Source organism: Oratosquilla oratoria, chromosome 22 (assembly GCF_046742065.1).
Source record: "Oratosquilla oratoria isolate Oo_2021 chromosome 22, ASM4674206v1, whole genome shotgun sequence".
NCBI classification, from domain to species: domain Eukaryota; kingdom Metazoa; phylum Arthropoda; class Malacostraca; order Stomatopoda; family Squillidae; genus Oratosquilla; species Oratosquilla oratoria.
Window position 1 is genome coordinate 20,388,153 of NC_134798.1, and position 19,957 is coordinate 20,408,109.

General features: G+C 38.8%; 1 protein-coding gene across 5 annotated transcripts in view; it reads left to right on the plus strand.

Annotated features, from left to right (window-relative positions):
- Window positions 1-965: 965 nt before the first annotated feature.
- LOC143037443 (nuclear envelope integral membrane protein-like) overlaps window positions 966-19,957 on the plus strand; it is a 190,199-nt gene continuing 171,207 nt past the window's right edge. For 4 of the 5 annotated variants that reach the window (XM_076205673.1, XM_076205677.1, XM_076205674.1 and 1 more), the window contains exons 1-3: window positions 966-1,067; window positions 6,887-7,048; window positions 18,799-18,920. In XM_076205673.1, the coding sequence (XP_076061788.1) occupies window positions 998-1,067; window positions 6,887-7,048; window positions 18,799-18,920 (354 nt within the window). In that variant the 5' untranslated portion in view covers window positions 966-997. The remainder of the gene's footprint in view (window positions 1,068-6,886; window positions 7,049-18,798; window positions 18,921-19,957) is intronic. The other variant, XM_076205676.1, reaches the window with a different exon arrangement.

The window sequence follows — 19,957 nt, forward strand, 5'->3', positions numbered from 1 at the left end:
GGACAGTTCTCCCCAGCAAGCTGCCTCGGGACCAGTTCTCCCCAGCAAGCCGCCTCGAGACCAGTCCTCTCCATCAAGCTGACTCGGGACCAGTTCGCTCCAGCAAGTCGTCTCATTCTCTCCTGTGGCTCTTCGCTCACAGCCACAACGCTTGATGAGGCCATCACTCCGGACCTTCTCCCAACAAGACTACGTCCGTTCCCTCCGAGCATACTGACCATTAAACTTTAGTTTTAGTGTTATTGTGAGTCTCATTTTTCCTGGCTTGTCCATACCGAACCAAACCCACCACAACATGACAATTTTCTGTCAATTTAGTATGCATAATGAATTAATGATATGAGTAATGAAATTTTATCATTCGTCATTTCACGTTTTCAGTACTGGTTTAATCCCCTTAAATTACAGATGTAAGGCCAGGATTTTTACGACGGCACCACACAGAAAAAGCTTCAAACGGTAACTCTGTTGTCGCTGGCGCGGGACCCAATTTGATAAATTCGGTCCAATCTGTTTAAAAAAGGCCCTGATTTCTTATCTGGTTCTCATTCAGTCTGAAAAATTCGTCACTTTTGATGATACCGGAAATAAATCAAAGTAATGTTCATATAGAAATTTCAAGGTAGAGTAATTGTAATCGAAAATGAGAATCTTGAAGAAGTAAAATTGTATAATGATTATCATTCAGGTCAGATGCTGAAAGTAACTGTAGATCATGGGATAATGTAACATAAGATCGCTACTATACAACCTCGACTATCGCTCCCTCGTTCGTTCATTGCAGTTTATTAAAATATAATTAGGTAAATGCATAATTCCGACATAACTTTATAATGCTACTTCATATATATTATAAAAATAAATCTAAATTTATCCTACAATATTTTTTTATATAAATACATATGATAAATTATATATCAAATACAAATTTGACCGCCAAATAAATCCAAATTCAAAGATGGCTGGCATAACAAACAGACGGATTCGAGTGCGAAGAATGGAAACAGTGAGAATGTTGATTTTTCTTACCATCTTTACACAGGTCAAAGGAATTAGAGAAGGTATAGGTGAGTCTGATACAAGTAAACGGTAAATTATGATAGTTGAAGTCTAACAATATGCAAAGGCATGAATTTGATGATGCCAGTTAAACTTAAATTTTCTGCACAATTCAAATAACAAATTCCTATTCATGAATACTTTATAAATTCACTGTAGCATAGGTACACATTTGTAAGTAGTAATACTCTAATATGTAATCCACATGTCATAAATTGGGTGTTATTGATGGTTTGATTTGGATGATGATTTGCAGGGACACTCATGTACTAATCATGATCATCTAATGAATCTTTCTCGGGCTTATCAGGTCTTATTTTCATAATGGCAGATTACGAGTGTCAAGGCCCAAGTACTGTTCTTGAAACTTCGACCAGTCGCAATAGGGTGTATAAGTTGGTAGTTAATATGGGTTTGGGATAAGAACCAGAGGGATTGGTTACTATTTCTACTATGATAATCATAATGATTATGATCATTATCATTATGTATTGCTATTTAGTTATGTTTGTAGTTTGGTTGTGTAATGAATTGGAATTTTGGTTTAAGATATTATGTTGCTGTCATACATAAGTAAGTGGCTGTCTAGATGGTGTGAGGATTGTTAAGTAGGATGGGTATTTTTTAGTTTGGTTGTGTAATGAATCGGAATTTTGGTTTAAGATATTATGTTGCTGTCATACATAAGTGGCTGTCTAGATGGTGTGAGGATTGTTAAGTAGGATGGGTATTTTTTTTTAGAATGCACACCTATTCAATATACTATATACTAAATATAGCATTGAAAATTTGTTAAAAGTTTAGTTGTGCACACCTATGTGGTATTACAATAGGAAATTAATTATTAATTCTATAAATCATAATTATTATAATTAACAAATAATAGATCAACGTAATATGCGATTTTCTTGGTGGAAATTAATAACAAAAAAGTTGCTAAAACCTATTTACTAATGAACAAAGTCACGGCGGCTGAATGATATGCCATGCTTGTTTTGATAGATGCTGAGGTCGTAGAAATGTAAGGATGATAGATTAGTCTAGTCTAACCTAACCCTTTTTTTTTCCCCAGATCAAGAGATTTTATCTGAGAGATTTATTTATTCTCAATGACTTGAATGCTTCTACCCAACTTTCCTATATATTACATAGATACATAGAACACTTCCTGGAAGAGGCTTACGCCTGTGACTCCAGATCCACATTTACACTGTTGACTTTCCATTAGGATTATTAGATATAGTTCCTTTCAATACAAATGGCTCAAAACTAGGATCAAGTCTTCTTGCAGTAAATCCAACAGCAATTGATCGTTTTCCTCCTGGCTGTTTGGACTCCGATATACAAGGGTTAACCACTTCCATATGGTGACGCCTATGTAGGCGTCATGAGGAGCAAGTGGGTACGCGGTGATGCCGACATCGGCGTCTTGATTATATTTATTGTAGTCATACCTACATAACCTCCATTCTCTCTAAACTGGCTTCATCATATTTTCTATGGTTATCAAAATTCACGGGTGAAAGAGAACGAACGATTGAGCACTGACTTTATTTTTTATAATGCGATTATTATGACGCAATATCGCACGTCGGGCAGCTAATGCTGCCAGACATGCGATGTGCCCCGGAGTGAAGAGGTTAAAGCAAGTTCCTCCCCTTGAAGCATAATTTCCAGGCAACAGTGTTCACAGAAACATGATACCAGATCAACTTTGCTATACAGACGCTCCTCAACTTACGTTTTAGTTACGTTCCGAACGTAAATTGAAAATGAACGTAAGTTGTTACTGTACTATACATCCGTAAATTCTATTACCGTATCTTATAAAACACCCCAAAGTCATTGATTATACACATAACATTGTAAAATAATAACATTAATTTCAAATAAATTAAATTCAAGCAACATAAATTGAGATGGAGGATGAGGCGAGGCACGTTCAGTCTGTCGTTTGTGGCGAGGCACGTTCAGTCTGTCGTTTGTGCCATGTAAACAATGGACACAGCGTCATGCGTAAGTATCGTTTGAACTATGGAGAGCGCGCTAAACTAAAAAATTCACTAAAAAAAACATTTTTACAATTTTTTTTTTTTTTACAGTCAGTTCAAACGTAAAATTGAAAAAACGTAAAACGAATGAACGTAAGTAGAGGAGCGTCTGTACTTGATGCCCCTTTTCACGTATATCAAGAGACCTCTACCTTCATTACCCTTGACATTAATTTCTTCCATCTCGTATCCTTCAATGTTATATTCTTCAGGATCTCTTCGATCAATTAAAAGATATTTAAAGATCCTTTGCCCCTTGTAAAGGAGCAGTAGCACACCCCCAGGGAGGAATGAAGTTTAATTCTCCCATGTATCCAATACGTGCAAAAAAATTAAATTTGAGGTCCTGCAACTAGGGGTGTGCTGTTTCTATTTTTTTGCCGATGCCAATTTCAATTCCCATTCACTCATAGTTGCCAATACTGATGCCGATTCCTGCTCACTTTTAGTTGCCGAAATTGATTCCACTTTATATAATTATGGTACATCAGTTTTTAATATAAAGTAAATAAACTATTATTTTTACTTGCTTTATAATCTATGTAGATTTATATACACCAGTTGTTGAGCTGTTGAATGCTAATGATTGAATGAGCTTATTGAAGTACTTATTGTTTGACCACTTTATGATTATCAATGTATGATTATTATTTTCTATCAGTTGAAAAAGAAGTTGAAAATTACCTATTTTGTAAAATTTTATGTAACTACTAACTTCAAGTAACTTGAATAATTTAATGCATGGTTTTAATAAAACGTGCATTTTTTTTTTTTTTTTTTTTTTTTTTTTTTTTTCCTGCCTCCGACATGCTCTCACCTGAGTACTGCTGCATTCCATGGGTTAATAGTCAAAGTTAAACATTCTCAAGTTGAAGTTGAACAGCATCAATTTCTTCCGTTTCTGGAGTCAAGCAGTTATGGTGTGGGGTGTAGACATTACCATCAATGCTGAAGAGGCATTCACTCACCTAAAATGATGGTGGAGAGCACAACATTTTGTTGGCAACTTTTCCAAGTTCAGGATATGAGTTGTGGTTGTCTCTGTACCAACTCAAGGAATCCAAGTCACATGGTTCCATTGGGAGGGAGCAAAATTTTTCAACTTTCCTTTTTAGTGTCAGAACAGATTTATTTATTTATTTATTTATTTATTATTATTTTTTTTTCTAAGCTTCACTTTATCCAAATTTGACTCTTGTGATTGTGAATTTGACAGCAAATCATCTAGACATGAGTCATAGTCATAGCTGTCAGTCAAAAAGCATAAAGAGCTATTGTTATGTATTTACTTGTCAAAATGCATCAAAATATTCTTTATAAACGACCGAGTCCATGGATGCTTGGGCGATTTACTCCCATATTACTCATTTAATTTCTGTTGTAAAAACTTTGCTGTTTCAAATATATATATATATATATATGATATATATATATATATATAGTTTAATTTTATATAAGAAATACAAAAAATAAAATTAGAAATTAATATAATTTGCTCTAACATTCATTCCGACTTGTGCTGTTATTTTCAAAGTTTCTCTGGTCATACATCCTCGTGTCTGCAGATTTTATCACCTCTGCATAATATTTTCGAAACATGTGTTCTGGCACTAGATGGCAGTGTAGGTTTACCACTACCACAACATATTCCTACCCGGCTCATTCCCTATGGTTGTGATGCTGTGTGAAAATAAGATAAAGCAATGATTATTTGGTGGTGATATCTTATAAAGCACATAATATGCTGCATGGGCCTATGCAACCACAAGAACAATGAATAATAAGTGAATTACTGAATTGGCATCGGCAAAATATTGCAGATGCCATATCCCTTTCTAAAAAAAAATGCCAATTTACAAAAAAAAGTACTGATTCTTGCCAATGCCAATTAATCAGCACACCCCTACCTGCAACTCTTCACCTCCTCCCCTATTAAGAAGAGGATAGTGAGATCTTGGTTACTGGACACCCAGAAAAGGAGAACCAACTGCTGCCCCACCACCTCTATATGGTACTCCTTGGGACCTGCTTCCTCTTGGGAATTTTCAAGGGTGAAAGCAGTGACTGGATGATGGGTCACTTCACACCCACAGCAAGACCACTTCATTAAATCAGCAATCCCCCCTCTCCGTCCCCCCATGCAGAAAAGGAGAAGACGGGGAGAATCCCTTCGGGCTACGTCAATTGATTTTTCACACACACTCCCACACCCCCATTCCCCACCCACTCCCCCTCATGCATCACAACCATTCTCTATTTACCCCTACTTCTCTCCTCTCCTGTCCTTCCTCAACAGACATTCCTCTCTCTCCCAATGCCCCTTTTACCCCATCCATCCATCTCATTCTTGGTTGCTTCCTCATGTTCACTCCTTCCACCTCTGCCTTCCACACCTCTTTTACTAAACTTTCTTCACTCATTCTTTCCATGTGTCCAAACCATCCCAACACTCTTTCATCAACCCTATCTCCCAACTCCCTTTCCACCCCTGTTCTCCTCCTCACCTCCTCATTTCTTGCTCTATCCAGCCAAGTAACCCCTATCATACTTCTCAGGCACCTCATCTCAAACACATTCAAACTCCTTCTGTCTTCCTCTCTTATGTTCCATGTTTCTGCCCCATACAGTGCTGTCAGCACTAATTCCTTCATACAATCTCCTTTTAGCATCCATTCCCAAATGTCTATTTCTCATTACACACACACACACACGGCTCGGTGGCGGATTGGTAAAGCCCTGGCCTCACAAGCCAGAGAACCGGGGTTCGATTCCCCAGCCGGGCGGAGATAAGTTGGGTTTGTCTCCTTTCATGTGTAACCCCTGTTCACCTAACAGTGAGTAGGTACGAGACGTTAGTCAAGGAGTTGTGACCTTGCTGTCCCGGTGTGTGGTGTGTGAGTGGTCTCAGACCTACCCAGAGATCGGCAAATAATGAGCTCTGAGCTCACTGCCGTAGGGTGGTGTCTGGCTGTCTCGACAGAGACTGCAGCAGATCCGAGGTGAATACACACACACACACGCACATATATATATATATATATATATATATATATATATATATATATATATAAATGTATGTATGTATGTGTAAACCCTGTAAGGTAGGAGGCTAGCACTAACCTTTCACTGATCCCACACCCATCCACTTATTTGTTTTCCTTTTATCTTAGCTCCGTTTAGATACAGGTCCATCCTTGTTCCGTGCCAGCTGCTTGGGTCAGAAACAGTGCAGGCAGACATGGCACCTCCACTGCAGGGCCTCACAGATGAAGTTGGTTTACTCTCACTACTTCATTATATGGCAACTTTCCCATTATCCACTTGAGAAAAAACAGAGCAGATAAGAAGTTCCGTTGGACCACATCAGTTTATCATCCATTCACAACCATTCTCCATTCACACATATCTCTTGCCCACCCTTCCCTTCTCAGGAACCCCTTGTACCAAAGTCCCCCATATTATCTATTAATTGGTGACAATAATCAAGATTTAAGTAACTGGAAACTGATTTACTTGCAAATTATATGTTATAGTCAGAGTTTGTTATTATTTAAAAATAATTGAAACTCTTGCTTTGAGTCAGTTGTTGCCTCAAGTTTTGCTGATGGAAAACATGTAAACCCACAGCAGCTGGTATTGCTCCTTGGGCCTTCCCATAAATCACTGGGAAGAAAACATATTCAGTCTGCTTTGAATTAGTTATTAATGTGGGTCTTGCTTGTCACCAGGTGAAAGTAGTAGTAGTAGTAACCAGTTGTCATCTGTTTTGTTTAAAGGTGGAAGAATTCCAGGCATAATAAATGAAGAGAGCTCTTCAGTGCAATCTGAAAATGAAATATCAGCCCTGCACCTCCAAATGGAAGCAGAGAAGTTGAAGGAGTTTGAAGATGGGAGGCAGAGAGATGACCATGAAACTTCTACAAGACCACCAAGTCCAGGTACCCATTATCAGTCTTATGCTTGAAGATAGTTTCATTTTCAACAGATGCTGTAGACTACACCTCCACAGCATGGTCCCCAGCAGTCAGCAAATTAAATCTAAACCATTTACAAACACTGCAGAATGAAGCAGTAAGAATAATAACAGGATGCACCAAAACCACCCCTATAGGACACCTACATGCAGAAACCAGAATCCTTCCAATAGAGCATCACATGAAGATGACAGGAACATAATTCTATACCAGAACCCTAAACAACACACACCCTTCACACTACATTTTGCATGTACCACTAACAGAATGTAACATGAACAGCTGCAGTCAGACAAGGGGACTTTACCCACCACTACAAGTAGTGGTGACTACTCGCTATATCCTAGTCATTGCTACAGAGCCAGTCAAATGAGATGACTTTACTCTTCACTACTCGTATAGTAGGCAAGGCACCTGGGTTGGTTGGATGCCATGCAGAATGTCTGAAGAAAGGAGGTACAGTTATGGTGGACTGGCTGGTGAGGTTATTTAATGTTTGTTTAAAAGAGGGTAGAGGACTGGAGGAGTGCCTGTATAGTTCCCCTTTACAAGGGAAAGGGGTCAAGTGTGAGTGTAGTAGTTTCGGAGTGATCAGCTTGTTGAGTGTAGTTGGGAAGGCGTATGGGAGGGTCTTGATTGAGAGGATTAGGAGAGGAGTAGAGTAAATAATTGGTGAGGAACAGTGTGGATTTAGGACAGGTAGGGGTTGTATAGATCAGATTTTTGTGGTAAGACAGATATGTGAGAAAGCTATAGGAAAAGGTAAGGATTTTTCTCAGCTTTTATGGATCTGGAAAAGGCTGACAGGGTAGACAGGAAGGCACTGTGGGAGGTACTGCAGATATATGGGATAGGAGGAAAGCTTTTAAGAGCAGTCAAGAGTTTTTACAAGAGTAGTAGAGCTTGTGTTAGGATTAGAAATGGAAAGTAAATGCTTTGAGGTAAAGGTGGGACTTCATCAGGGATGTGTTATGCCACCCTGGCTGTTCAATCTATACATGGATGGGGTGGTACGAAAGGTGAATGCAAGGGTAGTGGGTCAGGGGCTGGAGATGGTTATAGAACATGGAGAAAAGTGGGAAATAAGCCAGTTGTTGTTTGCTGACGACACTGCGCTTGTAGCAGGATCAGAGGAGGGATTGAGGAAGTTAGTGACAGAGTTTGAGAAGGTGTGTGAAAGAAGGAAGCTGAAGATAAATGTGGGTAAAAGTAAGGTGATGAGATGTACAAGGGGAGAGAGTGACAGCAGACTGGAAGTGAGCATTAAGGGTGAGAGACTGGAGGAAGTGGATAGTTTCAGATACTTGGGTGCGAATGTGGTAGGAAAGGGAGGAGTAGGGGTGGAGGTAGAATGTAGATTGAGAGAAGTGAGTAAATGCCTTGGTGGATTAAAAAGTGTAATGAGAAATAGACATTTGGGAATGGATGCTAAGAGGAGGTTATATGAAGTAGTGATTGTGCCAACAGCACTGTACAGGGCAGAAACATGGAACATAAGAAAGGAAGAGAGGAGGAGTTTCAATGTGTTTGAGATGAAATGTCTGAGAAGTATGATAGGGGTTACTAGGCTAGATAGAGTGAGAAATGAGGAGGTGAGGAGGAGAACAGGGGTGGAAAGGGAGCTGGGAGATATGGTTGATGAAAGAGTATTGGGATGGTTTGGACACATGGAAAGAATGAGTGAAGAAAGATTAGTAAAAGAGGTGTGGAAGGAGTGAATAAGAGGGGGTGTCCTAGGATGAAATGGATGGATGGGGTGAAAGGGACATTACAAAAGAGAGGAAGGATGGGAGAGGACAGAAGATAGGGATGAATAGAGAATGGTTGTATATGGATGATGCTGTGATGCATGAGGGGGAGTGGGTGGGGGGTGAGGAAGTATGTATGAGAAAAAATTTGATACAGCCCAAAGGGATTTCTCCTCATGTTCTCCTTTTCTGCATGAGGGGAAGGAGAGGTGGGGTCGCTGAATTTATGAAGCGGCCTTGCTGCAGATGTGCTGTGTCTTGTGACACTGCTTCTGACCCAGGGCAGTGGACAGGATGCAGGGATGACTCATTATCCAGGAGGTGCCAAGATAAGAGGGAGGGAGGAGGGTGGAGGGGAGTGGAATATGTAGGGAATGGAATAGGTGGGAGTGGTTTCTATGCCTTTTTGTTTTTGGCTAGCCCCCATGTAAGGGTGAAAAAGTCTTTGCTATATGTATGTATGTACTTGTATAGTATATTGTTCTCCAGATGTTTTATCCATTAACTTTTGATAACTTTTTCACAAATTTTGGCTACAGTGCTTGTAAGGGAAACTGATCTGTGATTTATTGGGTATTCTTTATTTCCTCCTTTATAATCTGGTACAATATCAGCATTTTTCCAGTCTTGGTATTTTTCCTTCTTTGAGTGAACAACTTATTATATATTTTGTTTATTAGTTCTTTACATTCTTTTAATATGTTTTTGAGTTTTTAATGGACTATATAGTGGTGACCAGGAGTATGGTAGGAAGAGTTAAGGATGTACATGTTCTAAGGGGAGAGAGCGGGGGAATATCAGATCATCTTCTGGTGGAAGGTAAAATGAGAGTGGAGAAAAAGGAAAAGGACAGAAGGTAGGGAGGTACTTAGAGTGAACTGCTTAAATGAAAAAAAAAAAAAGGAGAGTGAGTTTAAGAAGAAACTGAAAGAGGAGTGGGAGGGAGTAAAGGATAGAGTAGAACTAGGAGTGGAGGAGGAATGTGGATGGTTCAAGGAGGGAGTCATAAGGTGTACAAAGATGGTGTGTGGAACAAGGAGGGCGGGAGGAAAAAGAAGGAAGGGTAGTGAGTGGTGGGATAAGGAAGCAAAGAAATGTGTAGAAGAAAAGAAGCAGGCATTCATAGATTGCCTGCAAATTAGGACGAGGGAATTGTATGAGAGGTACAAAGTAAAGAGAAAGGAAGCTAAGCATAAGATAAAGGAACCAAAGAGGAGAGTAGATGTGAAATGGGGTAAGAGTATGACAGAAAATTTTGAAAGCAATAAAAAGATGTTTTGGAAGGAAATTAAAAAAGAAAAAGGAGGCGAATCAGGTAGAGAGGAAAAGGTAAAAGGTGCAGATGGAGAGATGATAATGGAAGAGAAGGCAGTGAGAGGAAGGTGGGTAGAGTATTTTAGGGAGTTGCTAAATGTGAAGGAGGATAGGGAGGGAAAGGTAGTTGCAGTGGGAAGCGCTGAGAAAATGAGTGTGATGAGTGAGGAAAATGGAAGAGAAATAGGGAAGGATGAAGTGAAAGCAGCTGTTAAGATGATGAGAGCAGGTAAGGCACCTGGTCTGGATGGATGCCATGCAGAATGTCTGAAGAAAGGAGGTACAGTGATGGTGGACTGGCTGGTGAGGTTGTTTAATGTTTGTTTAAGAGAGGGTAGAGTGCCGGAGGACTGGAGGAGTGCATGTATAGTTCCGCTTTACAAGGGAAAGGGGACAAGTGTGAGTGTAGTAGTTTCAGAGGGATCAGCTTGTTGAGTGTAGTTGGGAAGGCGTATGGGAGGGTCTTGATTGAGAGGATTAGGAGAGGAACAGAGGGAGTAATTGGTGAGGAATAGTGCAGTTTTAGGACAGGTAGGGGTTGTGTAGATCAGATCTTTGTGGTAAGACAGATATGTGAGAAAGCTATAGGAAAAGGTAAGGACATATTTTGGGCTTTTATGGATCTGGAAAAGGCTTATGACAGGGTAGATAGGAAGGCACTGTGGGAGATACTGCAGATATATGGGATAGGAGGAAAGCTTTTAAGAGCAGTCAAGAGTTTTTACAAGAGTAGTAGAGCTTGTGTTAGAATTAGAAATGGAGATAGTAAATGGTTTGAGGTAAAGGTAGGACTTCATCAGGGATGTGTTATGTCACCCTGGCTGTTCAATCTTTACATGGACGGGGGTGATGTGAAAGGTGAATGCAAGGGTAGTGGGTCAGGGGCTGGAGATGATTAAAGAAAATGGAGAAAAGTGGGAGGTGAGCCAGTTGTTGTTTGCTGATGACACTGCGCTTGTAGCAGGATCAGAGGAGGGATTGAGGAAGTTAGTGACAGAGTTTGAGAAGGTGTGTGAAAGAAGGAAGCTGAAGATAAATGTGGGTAAAAGTAAGGTGATGAGATGTACAAAGGAAGAGAGTGACACTGGCTGGAAGTGAGCATTAAAGGTGAAAGACTGGAGGAAGTGGAACAAATGTGGCAGGAAAGGGAGGAAGGGGTGGAGGTAGAATGTAGATTGAGAGAAGCAAGTAAATGCCTTGGTGGATTGAAAAGTGTAATGAGAAATAGACATCTGGGAATGGATGCTAAGAGGAGGTTATATGAAGGAGTGATTGTACCAACAGCATTGTACGGGGTAGAAACATGGAACATGAGAGAGGAAGAGAGAAGGAGTTGGAATGTGTTTGAGATGAAATGTCTGAGAAGTATGATAGGGGTTACTAGGCTAGATAGAGTGAGAAATGAGGAGGTGAGGAGAACAGGGGTGGAAAGGGAGCTGGGAGATAGGGTTGATGAAAGAGTATTAGGATGGTTTGGACACATGGAAAGAATGAGTGAAGAAAGATTAGTAAAAGAAGTATGGAAGGCAGAGGTGGAAGGAGTGAATATGAGGGGACGTCCCAGGATGAGATGGATGGATTGGGTGAAAGGGGCATTACAAAAGAGAGGAATGTCTGTGGAGGAAGGACAGAAGATAGGGGTGAATGGAGAGGGGTTGTGTATAGATGATGCTATGATGCATGAGGGGGAGTGGGTGGGGGGTAGGGAGGTATGTGTGAGAAGAAAATTGACGCAGCCCAAAGGGATTTCTCCCCGTCTTCTCCTTTTCTGCATGAGGGGATGGAGAGGGGGGGGGGTCGCCGAATTTATGTAGCGGCCTTGCTGTGGATGTGCTGTTTCTTGCGACACTGCTTCTGACCCAGGGCAGTGGACAGGATACAGGGATGACCTGTCATCCAGGAGGTGCCAAGATAAGAAGGAGGGTGGAGAGGAGTGGAATATATAGGAAATGGAACGGGTGGGAGTGGTTTCTATGCCTTTTTCTTTTTGGATACCCCCCATGTAGGGGGAAAAAGCCTTTGGTATATGTATGTATGAGTTTTGTCTTGTTTCAGTCATTCATTTTTCTTGTTTGCTTGGTGGGGTCACCGAGTGGTGGTGACCAAGTGATGTAATGGTGTGGTACATTGTAACATCATACAGTTATTGTTATGTATTATACTTACATATTGCTTAATTGGGAATTGTATGTTTTCCCCATTGTATGATTGATATTGTAATTGTGTAATTATGTTTGGGTTGTTACTCCTTAATATTGTCATTGTATTATTAATTTACAATTCTTGTGCAATCTGTAGGGAAAACCAATTGAGCTTCCCTATGTTTCGCACCAAGTCAAAGCTTGGCATCTAGTTGTAACTCTAACCCTGAACTGTATGCACACATTTGTATATTGTGGTACTTTGTCACATTGTATTTACCTAATTGTATCTTATGGGAAGGGGAGCTACATTCGTGGTGTCCCATCTTTGTATCTTGCGGTGTCTAGTTTGCTCTTGAATTTGTGTATAGTTTTTGCACACACTATTGTTTTGTCTAGTTTGTTCCAGACATCCACCACCCTGTGTAGAAAACTTTTAATATCTTCTATAACTGTCCTTTTTGAGTTTCTTTTCATGTCCCCTTGTAATTCCCTTATCCTAATTTAGTAAGTCTTTTCCATCAAGGTCACACCTTTCACACCTTTCATGATTCTATAGATCATTAGCAAGTCCCCTCTTTCTCTTCTTTGTTCCAGAGTCAGTAATTTCAGTTTTGACAATCTCTTCTCATATGACAGTTTTGAAAGTGCCGGAGCTATCTTTGTAGTTGCTCTCTGGATTCTTTCAAAGTTCTTTATATTCTTTTTGGTACTGGGTGACCATAGTGTCATTTGTAGTGTTCATGTACTTTTATTTAGCCACCCTTCACACTGTATTACTTGTTCTCTTTTACTCTGAGTGATAATAAACGTAGAAAGAATGATCAAACCAGTTCACAGAATTGGGGATAACTCATGTACAACTACAAAAAATTATATATAATCAAGACTGATGCCGGCATCCTCATGTACCCACTCGTGCCTCGTGACGACTAGGTAGGTGTCATCATATGGAAGTAGTTAAGGAATGGGAAATTACATCTGGGATATCCAGTGTATGTACCGGTAGAGTTGATGCTTGAATATCTGGGTATGGAGTAATTGTCCTTGGTGTGCACCGAGTCTTTGTATTCTGTAGTCACAAAGGAGATGTGTTACCTGAATGCCTTGCAGGAGATGTGTTATGTGAATGTCTAGCAGGAGATGTATTACATGAATGTCTACCAGGAGAGCGATCTGGGGATTCTTGTCTGTGTTGCCTTCATGTTAGCAGTACATGGCAACGATCACTCATGTGAAAACATGTACCATGATGAAAGCAGTGTCTGGGGCATTCTCTGTTAAATCAACTAAAAAAAAATTAAATTAACACCCTAATCTCTCAGATTTTGATGAAATATGGTTTATAGGGATATCATAGGCCCTGAATCCATTTCTGAAATCTTTATATCAATCAGACAAACAGTTCAAAAGATATGACCTCAGGAAATTTGAGGTCGCATGTGAGGTCATATGTTTTTAGTGACCCATAACTTGATTAATAATTATCAGAATTGCATATATGTATATCTATTTAGAATTAGAAAAAGCCAAGGAATTCAGATATACATGTTTAAAAACTTTAGGTTGAAAAATAAATAAGTTATACAAAAAACAATATTTGAGGTCACAATTTGACCTCCGGGGTATCACATGAGATTTTATATATATATATATATATATATATATATATAGATGTAAAAAATGAAGGCAAAGGCATTAGCTGTTAGAATCGGCAAAAAAAAAGTTTGTGCAAGTAAGTTTTCATGAAACTAACCTACAACTGAACACCATATTCCTAAGTCTAGCATAAATTCTACTATTTTTCCACACTTAAGGGGGTACGCGACACCTGGGGGGGTGAATTTGGTCAAGATATGGCATTTTTCAAAACTGTGTTCAAAATGTTCGTATACCACTTAGAAATAAATCCCGACAAATAATTTTCCAGCCGCTCACAAGTTAAAGGTCCTGGGTGAGGTTTAAAGGGACAGATTTAAAGGCGCAACCCACACTAGAGGGAGGCATGCCACTTAGGACCTTCAGGCGCAGCGAATAACATTGAAATTTGATTGAATTTACACTTGCCCAGTGTATCAACGGCCAATACGATTGTGGAGGGGAAGGGAGGAAGGTGGAGGGAGAATATTTCGCCAACTTTGTGCGAAACTAAGCGTTAGTTCCCGGCTAGCTCTGAAAAGGGAAGTACGCATGTCTCATGAGCTCTCATTGCAATCTATTACTTTAGCTAGTACATATTACTCTTTAGCACAGTCATCATGGGTAGCAAAAAGAACAAAAGAACATCACAATGACAAAAAACAGCAGTTAAAGATGGCAAGCAGTCAAAGACGACTAAAGATCTCACCACCTCTCACTCCACCACCGCCCTCACCTGCACCTCTGTGACGGTGACAGAGGTAAAGGACAACATTAGACTAAACAATTCAAAGAGGAAGATTAAATCCAAAGAAGAAAGCAAGAGGAAAAAGATCAAGGCTATACAGGAAGAAGAAAGAAGAAGGGACATCATATGATGCTGGAGGGGGTGCCCTACCAACATAGATTGGCGAGGGGAATCTGATGAGGAAAGAGAAGGCGCCCACTACTGGAAAATAAACCTCTTTCCAATGATTTAGATACCCTGAAGACCCCCAGCAGAGAGGTTTCATATGAAGAAACCGCCAAAGGTGCAAAAAAGCAAATTATATGATGTTGTCGTCTGTGCGTCGTCACTACTGTGACATACTTATACTTTAGTTTTTCAGTATTTAAAGTACTTATAATTAAAATATGTTGATAATTTATACTGTACTTACTTATTATATAATAAGAATTAAGCCATGAAAAAATCAGTCAAATTGGTGAAACTATAAGCAAGTTACAGATATATTCATATTTCAAGTTGCCATATCTCCGTTCGATATTTTTCTACTTTTTTTTAATCATAAAAAATCTAATATACATCAGATTTAGATGAAACTTACAGGGAATATTACTTTTAGTAACTGCTAGGGCCGATCGTTCGAATATTTTGAATAGGATGAAAGAGTTCGGAGTAATAATGGAAACAAACCAAAAAAATTGTATTTTTCACGATTTTTGCCAGACATTAAAATTGAAATGCCTGTATGCAAAAGTATAAAGGAAATTGTTCAATTACTCAATGACCAGCCCTAGGTGTGCCTACTGACTAATCATAGCCAAAATATAAAACAAATTGGTTTACGTATTATGGTGCTGTGCACTTTTAAATGTCGCTACTGGTATACGTACATGTGTACATACATCATTCTGCTTCACCTAAAATGTAGGCAATATGGATACCTATTTACCTGAGAAGTTTCAGCTCTTTACTCTAAATATTTTTAAAAATGACCTCCAGGTGTTGCGTACCCCCTTAAGCTCATATTTTGACATATGGATTTTTTCTATAGCTATAAAAGCAAAGACAGGGTTCTTAGCAATGAGAAACAATCATAAAATCCAAAGTGTATGTTGGTAAGCTATGAGAAACAATTAACAGTGTTGCTAAACAGCCTGTTGAAACAAGTTGCTACTTGTCTAATTTTAGCATTCTTGTCCACAGGTTAGTACAGTTGCAGCCATATAACTGGGTGGTTGGTGGGTATGGTGCTCTGATCCTTTGAGACTCAAGGGTCAAAACATCAAGTGTACATGGCTTTATTTTCTAAAAAAAAATATATTATGTCATCCAATTGATTTTCCTGTATTCATATCTTTACAGATTATATCACAATGGTTTGACATTTGAAATATTGCCAGGATCCAATTAAAAAACACAAAAAAATGCATAACAATCAATCTTAGAAAAGTGACAGATTGAAAAATGTGATGGTAGACTGAAAAAAGACTCATTGTTGTGTGTGAACTGTTGGAAAATTATAATGAAAAACCCCACTATACTTAGTACCACTGAAAACAAGTCTGATCAAGATTCAAGTGAATCATGTGCTATTGACAGTGATTTGAGTAACATGTCTCCAATTAAAGATATGAAAAGTGACAGTGATTGCTTCATGGCAGAAAATCCTTCAACCTCAGTTCTTGCACCCCTGAACAAGGAAGAGCTGATGGTGTATCCCATCTCAAGTGGCATTGGAGAAAAGAAAAGAATAAGGAAAGGTCACATTTCTAATGAACCTAAAATACTTGGTGACCCAAAGCATATCAAACCAGGAGAGTATGTTGGGTGTATTAACAAGGAAATTTGGTATGGAATTGTGAAAGAATATTGTGAAGAGATTGATGATTTCATAGTGAACTTTCTACACCCTTCTGGGTCATCAGGAACAAGTTCATATTATTATCCCTCAAACAAGGATTCATGTGCTGTGCCAGGACATCATATATTATCTTTAATGAGTTGTCCTAGCCTAGGAGGAGGTAGCAGAATTCAATACATTTTTCCCAAAAAAGAAATTGATGAAAGCATTGCAAATGCAAGACTGGTGTTGCCTAGCACATGAATCCTTAAAGTAGGTGAACATTGTTCTATGTCATATATATTATTTTCAGTGCAGGCTAACACTAATATAAGTTTCATTTCTTATATTTTTGGTGTTTGCCAACCTCAAATCTAAGGACTAAGATATTACAATTCCTGGAATATATATGCAATTTATAAATTTGGTGTTTTCTTAAATGACATGAAAAGTACCAACAATGATTTTTTATTTTGTTCACTTGTAAATTAGTTACATAAAAAGTACTAACATTAGCAAACATTTTATGATTGTGTCTCTTTGTTTTTATATCTATAAAAAAAAATCTATATGTCAAAACATGGGCTTAAGTGTGGAAAAATAGGTAGAACTGACGCCAGACTTATGAATATGGTGATCATTTATAGGTTAGTTTTATGAAAAATAATTACATACACAAACTTTTTTTGCTGATTCTAATAGCTAATGCCCTTGCCTTCATTTTTTACATCTATAAAAAAAAATTCTCATTTGATACCCCAGAGGTCAAATTGTGACCTTAAATTTTGTTTTTTGTATAACTTTTTTATTTTTCAGCCTAGAGCTTTAAAACCTGTATATTTGAATTCCTTGGCTTTTTCTGATTCTAAATATATATACATATATGCAATTCTGATCATTATTAACCAAGTTATGGGTCACTGAAAACATATGACCTCACACGCAACCTCAAAATTCCCGAGGTCATATCTTTTGAACCGTTTGTCTGATTGATCTAAAAATTTCAGAAATGGATTCAGGGACCACAATTTCCCTCTATACCAAATTTCAGCAAAATCTGAGAGATGAGGGTGTTAAGCACTGGTTGATCTGACCGAGAATGCCCCGTCTGTTCAGTTGTGAAGGGTATATATGGTAACACATGTTAATGAGTAGTCCTGGTTTGTTGTAATATGTACAAAATATTTGTGTTCTTGAAGGAGAGTGTTGGTGTGAGTGATAGAAATCTCTTCTACAGTGGAAGGGGTCCTATGTCATTTAATCATGTATTTTACAACTTGAATATTTATCCTTGTTGCCATGAGGTGATTTTAAGTTGGAGGGAATATTTTGTGCAGCAAAGTCTACATTTAACAATTTTGCTGTATTTTATGACTTGTTTATTTTGGCTGCTACCAAGCAATTTTATTCAATTAAAGGAAATCCTTTCTATTTGGTTGGACCCATTTGCTGTGTTTTATGATTTGTACTTCTATTCCAGCAGCCTCCATGCAATTTTATTCAAAGAAAACCCATTCTGTATTGAAAAGGGTAAGCCAATTTCTTTTAACCCTTTTGATGCATTTTATGACTTGTACCCATTCTTACCACTATCAGGTGATTAAATCAGAGGAAACCCTGACCATAGTGAAAGGACTAAACCTGCCTCATATATAACCTTGTACTTTTATTCTGGCTTCTTTCAGGTAATTTTATTCAGTCAAGGAAACCCTTTCTACAGCCAAAGGGTTGAGCCTATTGTGTTTATCCTTTTCACCGATTTACAAATTGTATTTTTATTTATTGTATCTTTTCTGCATGAGGGGATGGAGAGAGGGGGTTGCCAATTAAATGAAGTGGCCCTGCTTTGGATGTGCTGTGTCTTGCTACATTGCTTCTGACCCAGGGCAGTGGGCGAGATGCAGGGATGACCCATCATCTAGGAGGAGCCAAGATAAGAGGGAGGGAGGGGGATGAATGGGAGTGGAGTATGTGGGGATGGAATGGGTGGGAGTGGATTTTGTGCCTTTGTTTTTTGCTACCTCTTGTAAAGGGGAAAAAGCCATTGGTATGTATGTGTATTGTAGTTGCCACCCAACAATTCAATTTAGTTAAGGAAATACCTCTTTGCAAAAGGACGGCTTTAGATAGATAATTTTTGTGTGTATTATATTTCTTTATATTGGGTTGTTTTATTGAGTAGTGATTTGGACCATATAACCCAATAGCAAACCCAAATTTTATTGACTATTTCACCTTGGAACTATGCATGAATGATTATTTTTAGTTATATGTAAAGCATTTGAACATTCCTGTCGTTTCCTCAGATTACCAAAATCTACACTCTGGACTGTTACAAATAGTTCGTGAAGAAAGTAAATCCAAATTAAAAATTTACTGTTATGAGGGAGAGAAGAAAAGCCTTGCCACATTTTTCAAGACAGTTCAGGTATGTTATTTTATTTTATTTTATTATTATTATTATTTTTTTTTTTTTTTATAATAGTAGTATACAACCCTTTAACCAAAATCCTTGAGGTCAGTGGTACATCAAATTTTGGATTTTTTCAGATTTCAGATTTGGCAGCAAATACAAATGAATGTATACAATTCATGGGAAAAATAAATTTAGAAATACTGTTAAATTGGTAGATGACTTCAAGTAATATAAAGAAGATTACACAAAGGCATTATAATTGTTTTTTATGCAGTGTAACCAATGTTGTCATCAGAAGCAATGTACAAGGGTCGTTCCAAAAGTAATGCCTCCTATTTTTTAACTCAAAAAGTTGAAGAGCTACGAAGATGGGAGTGGCACCATTGAAATGAGTGACCTTTTGTGCTCCAGAATTTATTTTTCTACTTAGTCACCACCATTCTCAATGCACTTTTGCCAGCGATGAACGAGAGCCTTGATGCCTCAGTCGTAAAAGTCAGCACCTGCCGATGCGGTCCATTTTTTCACAGCTGCGATTATGGTGTTGTTGTCGGGGAAACACTGCCCATATAATGCGTCCTTCAGGGGTCCAAACAAGTAGAAGTCTGACGGTGCCAGGTCGGGACTATACTGTGGGTGAGACAGCACCATCCAGCCAAACTTTGTCACACATTCCGTGGTCTTCAAACTTGTGTGGGGCCTGGCATTGTTGTGTTGCAAACAGAATGTTTCCCTTTTCTCTGGCCTTACACAGGCAATCCGGGCCTTCAGCTTGGTCAATGTTTCTACATAATGATCATAGTTGACAGTCGCCCCTGGTTCCAAGAAATCCAGGAGGATGATGCCCTTTCTGTCACAGAAGATGGTGCAAATCACTTTGCCTGTAGATGTCTGCGTCTTGAACTTCTTTGCTGAGGAGTGTGAATGGTGCCATTCCATCAACTGCCGTTTAGACTCTGTCTCGTAGTGGTGACGCCACATCTTGTCACCAGTGATGATGCGGTCTAAGAATACATCACCGTCGGCTTCGTACCAACCCAACAAGTCCT